The sequence below is a fragment of the Taurulus bubalis genome (assembly GCF_910589615.1).
Source record: "Taurulus bubalis genome assembly, chromosome: 6".
Lineage (NCBI taxonomy): Eukaryota > Metazoa > Chordata > Actinopteri > Perciformes > Cottidae > Taurulus > Taurulus bubalis.
Window position 1 is genome coordinate 6,790,947 of NC_136594.1, and position 6,271 is coordinate 6,797,217.

The 6,271-nt window shown below is 44.5% G+C and overlaps 1 protein-coding gene across 1 annotated transcript in view; it reads right to left on the reverse strand.

Annotated features, from left to right (window-relative positions):
* Window positions 1–5,720: 5,720 nt before the first annotated feature.
* LOC306737551 (protein sidekick-1-like) overlaps window positions 5,721–6,271 on the reverse strand; it is a gene marked incomplete at both ends in the record, with an annotated part of 212,119 nt that continues 211,568 nt past the window's right edge. Inside the window, one exon of the mRNA XM_079219286.1 lies at window positions 5,721–6,029. Coding sequence (XP_079075412.1) covers window positions 5,721–6,029 — 309 coding nt within the window. The remainder of the gene's footprint in view (window positions 6,030–6,271) is intronic.

Genomic DNA, 6,271 nt, shown 5'->3' on the forward strand with positions numbered 1-6,271 from the left:
ATTCATTTAAAGCAAATTCAACCTCTTTACCAATGACCAATGCCTTGTCCAGGGTCAGAGTTTCCCTCTCCAACAGCAGCCTCTCTCCGAGTTGTGGGCAGTTTGTTTTCTCAATCAGCTGATCCAGAATGAGCTCGTCCTGCAGGTCTCCATAGTTGCAAGGCCGCAGCAGTTCTTCCAACGCGGACACGAAATGATCGACGGCTTCTCCGGGCAGCTGAGCCCGCTGATGAAATTGCAGGCGGCGCATCTGAGAGCCGCGATCTGCGCAGAAGTAAACGGTCAGCGCGGAGACGGCTGCTGCGTAGGTGGTTTCCCCCGGGATCAGTGTTGTGAAGACCCGCTGCCCCTCTTGGCCCAGGCAGTTCTGGAAGAGCACACACTTACTGGCGTCCACGAGCTTGTTTTCGCCGAGCGCCTCGACGTAGTGTTCGAAAGCTTTCATCCACTTGTGCCAAAACATCGTCGGCTCACCGGGGACGGGTAAGAACGGTGGAGGCGGGGACAGGATTATCAGCAGCGGCTCTGGCAGAAGCTCAGAGGAGAAGTCCTGTTTGGCCACCTCCGCGTCGACCTCGACAGTCACTTCACCCATTGTTCGTGTTGGTTTTCCAGAGGTCGATTGTTTTTCTTCTTTGACTCAAAGAGTCCACGCATTAAGATGTAAGCTTCTTTGTTCGGTGTTCAGGCTCCTGATGTTTCATCCCACTCAGGTCAGTCCAGGAAACCTGGGAAAGAAACAAAACGCAAGTTAATTTCAGGTTCGGTTTATTAGGCACAGCTGACTAAAACTAATGCCGTCTAATAACGGTGCGGACGTAAATCCACTTCATGAAGGTCATGACGTTCAATTTCTGTTCAAACTGTTTGAGAGAGGCGGTGATTAAACTGTCTGATGATTTTGGAGACGGGCGTTTCTATTAATTTGTCCACCCCCTTCAAAATCAACAAGGGTTATGCTAAATAACAGAGAAAACACCTCTCTGTAAAATGCGATACAGTTCAACAGCACCTCAAACGGGACACAGCTCATTAAGAGCTGCAGAAAATATTTGATCTTTAGAATTTGAGTTTCCCTTTAATTACAAAACAAACTGAAGCCTCAAAAGTAACGACATTGAGTCTCTGACTGTCTCAATAAAAAATTAATATTTTAAGCTTCGGCCAACTGGTATTCACTGCAGGGCTTTTGCATTATAGCCTTTTATTTACATATGTGAATTCCTCCTCAACTTCCATGGTTTCTTTCATTTGGGTTACTGAAGACTAAGATGCCATGAGACGGAAATAACAGTTCAAAGATAATGTATTGTTTATTGTCATTATGCAACACAGGGATGCACAATGAAATTCAGTTGTAGCCCATTTGTAACACAACAAACACATGAAAACAAAACTAAAATAGTAAACATTTTCAGTTTGGTCCTCCAGGTCCGCTGCGCTTGATCCAATCCCCACGCTTCATTTTCAGATGTTGATGAATGTATTTGGCCATATGAAAAATGTGAGAAACACGAAAAACAAACAAATAAAGACAACAATTCATGGGAGCAACCCGTTTGAATATTTGCATGAAAAGTGACCGTAACAATTGTTCTAATATAAAAATAGTTGCAAAATCATTGTTAATTAACTTTCCTCATTATTGATAAATAAATAAAGCTCCTCCATCTCACTCAAGTATGACATTTTTAAGAATACAAATAATGTTCAAATTTGCATTTCTACATCCAGTGGTGGAAAGTAACTAAGTATGATTTTTACATCATTACATCAACTCCAGATTCTAAGCATCTTTACATGCATATTTCCATATTCTGCTACTCTACTTGTCACAGATAAATATTATACTTCACTTCACATATATTTAGGAATTTTAGCGAACTTTCAAATCATGATTTTTGCACACAAAACATATAAACAGAATATAAAATATGATCGATTGTTACAGATTCTTGGCAGACTAAACTACCAACGTATATAACGCAGTTAAAATTGGCTTCCTCTAGACAACATTAAAGCACCGCTTACACATGAATACATCAATGATTAGTAGCAACTCTCAATATTATGAGTAGTTGCACTTTTGACAAATTAATATACATTTTGTTGCCAATACTGTACTTTTACTGAAATAAACTTTTGAATGCAGGGCCTCTATTTGTAATGGGATATTTCTACAGTGTGGTATTGCTAATTTTACGAGAGTAAATTAATTGAGTAAGTACTTCAGCACTGTCATGATCTAAACCTGCAATGAAACATCTCGCTTGAAACCAGCCGCGTTCACTGACCTCCGGAAAGTTTACAATCAGGTTAGTGTTATTTGTCAGTGTGATGATGACGACCTCACTACGTTACTGAGAGAAAATACTGATACTGTTTTGGGGGACTTAAGTCAGGGAGCACAGGTGTGTACGTCACATCAAGGTGTTCCTCTCCGGCCCCCGTCCGTACCAACTGAAATATATATGAGCTAACACAATAACATCGCCTTTAACGCCCCACGTGACTCACATTACAGGTTGACGCACACGCCCCTGTATTATGATGCCAACGGGTTTTAACCGCCGTGTCTCGCTGTGTAAACAGGTCAGTGCGCGCGCAGCCGCCCGTCCTGCTGCGTCAAACGGACGGCGCCAGGGTGCGTTTCGACGCAGCACACAGCGGAAAATAAAAAAGTTGCATTGTGATGAGTATTAAGCACTAATAGAGGAGGAGGAGGAGAAGACGAAAACTCACCAAACTGAATCACAAGTCCCGACGTGTGCAGAGAGACAGACGCCTGCGCCGTGTGCACACAGCCGTTGGTGGTGTCTGGAGATGCAGCTCACGTGCAGCGCTGCGCTTTTAAGTTTGTGATTAATGTTACGGTATTATACTAACGCCGAAAAGCAAAGGATGAAGTGGAAAATATATCCGCCATGCTGAGTCCTTCTTCCGGACACCACAACAGTTCCCCCCACCGGGGGCCGTTGCACCGCCCACAGCGCCCCCTGCTGGCCCGGGGGACCCACGACAGTGGACATCAATATAAATATGAATATATACGAGGAAAAGTACAAAATATAATAAAAATATCAAGTGAAAGCACGCCTGTTAGTATTTGTATTGATCCACAAACATTTAAATGTTGTAACTGGTCATAGTGGTGCTAATTTATTTTTAAACTCATTGTTTTCCAACTTAAATCTTAATTTCCAAAGTAAGAAGTGGCTGAAGTTCAATATTTGCCTCTTAAATGTAACGTAGTAAAAGTATAAAAGAAGCATAGAAGAACTGAAACTGATCTTTTACTTAAATAAAAGCAAAAATACAATATGTAAAATTCAGTAAAAGTAAAAATAAAAAATAATTACAATAAATATGAGAGCACGCCATGAAGGCCTCATCTCAGTGTATATTGGTGGTGTCACAAGGTTTAAATAGTTAAAATGAAAATAATACAATTTTATTTGTGCTATTTTTTCACCCGCTTCTCTTTTGCATTTAGTTGTTTTCTTCTTGTGTTTCTGTTTCATTGCAACAAACTGCTCATTGGGAACAACTCAAGTGAATAATTGACTGATTCTGTGAAAAGACACGCGCACACACACACACACACACACACACACACACACACACACACACACACACACACACACACACACACACACACACACGCACGCACGCACTAGAATTGTATTGGAGTGGAAGCAGAAATCCAGAGACCAATGGATGAAAACCTAGAAAAATACGTTGTGGGATAACTTATAGCAGTTTGAAGGTGAACTGGTGATTGTAGTGAATGCACTTTGCTTCTGCTGAATTATCTCTTACATATTTCAACTACCTGCTGCCGCCAGTATTTGCGAATACACAACTTTATTCAGGGTAAAGATCAGACACTGAGCAGAACATTGAAACACTGATAGATAATAATAATAAACAACAACAACTGATGCATCTGTGATCCTCCATATATACAGTCTGTGCTCCTTGTACTACTTAAATAAAAGACACAAACAATGCCAACAGGCCTGCTGAAGAGAGTCCAGTGAGACAGTGCAGTACAGAATGTTAAGGCACATCTTTAATTCAGTAAGTGTAATGTAGAGGATGCCCCAAAAGAGACATGTCCTCCGTCTCAGGACTAAAACAGACCACAAAGACGCGGTTAAACAATGACCATTTATTCACACACTGTTATGGGACTCAAAACAAGCGTGACAGAGTGAGGGAGGCTGCTGGCTGGCTGGGATGGAGGAGAAATGTTTTAAATTATACATGAGCGAAAAAACTTACAGATGATTTTTTTGTTTGCACTTGGTACAAAGTAGATGTGTGGCAGCCCGGCTGCTGGAGCCGAGGCCAGGGTACAGATAGTGGGGCCGTATGATTCAAAGTTCAATCGCACTCAGTTGGGACAAGAACAGTTCTCTAAACCTTGTTCCACACTCACACGGCTTATCTATTTTTCATGATTCCTGTGGAACGATCTCCTCCTCTTCCCTCTCGTCTGTCGGTGTAGCTGAGGACTCGCTCACGATTCGCTTTGAATTACACAAACGCGGCCGAAACTACGTACAACAGCGCACTAGTAAAACGGGTTTTTCCTGTACAAAATCCATCTTAAAAACACAAACATACACACAATGGCACACTTTGCTTAGCAGTGAACAACAGCGACGGATGAACAGGCTTCTTAGCTGAACACGGAGGCCATTTATACACGGCATGCTTGTACGCACACGTGTCACACTCAAACACACTCAGACTTGTAAAAAAAATGAAACTTCAACAGCAGAAAGATGAAATGCGTGGGGCTGGGCTCAGTGCGAGCTTCATGGCTTGGGAGGCGGTGGGTTAAGGAGCGCTGACAACAGGCAGTAGACGGTAAAAAAACATGGTTTTCATAGATTCCGAACCAAACCCCCGAACATCACACAGCGCTCTCAGAAACCACACTACACTCTCACTGAGAATGCCTCAAGATCTGAAGAAACCTCCGCTCGCTCTCCGTCCTCTAACAAGTTCAAAAACTGTGATTATTGATTGTTTTTTCTTCTTCTTCTTTTCCTCTGTGTGGTGGTATTTTAAAGCGGACAGCTCCGTGTTTGTGTACATGAACCAGTCCGCCGACAGAAGCTGCTTCCTTTCTGTGCCGTCTTTTAACGATTCACTTTAACCTTGAAGTTCCTCTCTCCCAGTGGGGAGGTGCTGAAATGGCGCATCAGGGAGTGCATGCGTGTGGATTTGTGCACTTCAGTGTAAATACAGAAAACAGAGACGAAGCGTTGTGCAGAAGCTCCACGTTCCGTCAGTTCGGCGCCGACTTCCTCCTCCTCCTCGCCGGAGAGTCGCTGTGAATGTGTGTGTGTGTGTGTGTGGAAACGAGAAGTGTGTGTGTGTGTGTAAGCACAGTGACACGGAGGCGTAAAAGAATAGGAGGGAGACACACACACACACACACAAACACACACACACTCGTCGACGCAGTGAGGATCTTTGTGAACGAGGGGAGAGGGCGAGTGAGAAGTAGGTCTAGTTCTTCGGGGCATGGGGGGCTGTTTCGTCACCAGTCCGTCCCACGTCTCCTTGTCTCCTCGTCTCCTTGTCTCCTCGTCTCGTCCTCCCCTCCGGCTCTGTGTCCTTTAGTCCAAAAAACCCCTCCCCCGCCTCCTTCATTTTGTGTACGTGTGTGTGTGTGTATAATCCTTGTGCAGATTGTGCCTCCAGAGTCAAACGAATGAGGAGAATCCCGTCACGGGGGTGCGTGACCCCGGGGGAGGGTTGGTGTTGGGGTTGACGTGCGTGTGCGCCGGCTGCCCCGTGGGCGTGTAGGCGCCGCCCGTGCTGTGCTGGGTGACCACCGTCTGGTAGTAGGGCTCCGTGTCCGCGGTGGCGCACTCCTCGTAGCCGAAGGGAGCGGCGACCGGCTTGAGGCTCTTGGGCTGCCGCTTCCAGGAGTTGTAGTAGGTGGGGTCGCTCATGTAGTGGTTGACGAAGGAGTGCTTGGGCTGCTCGTCCTCGTAGTCGCTGTCTGTTAACTGCAAACACAAAAACACAGCAGGGGGTGGGGCGGGTTAGATGTTTATCAGAGAGAGACTCACATCAGGGGAAGGAGTTTGAGAGGTTTAAGGCATCTGGCACATCTGTGATCATTTGTTGACATTTTGACTTCTGCAAATGTTGTAGTTGAAGTCGCTGATAACATGATCTCCTTAGGAGCTGAGGACGTTTTGCTTAGTCTCATTTAGCCACGTATTTACTGACGTAGAAAAACACGTTA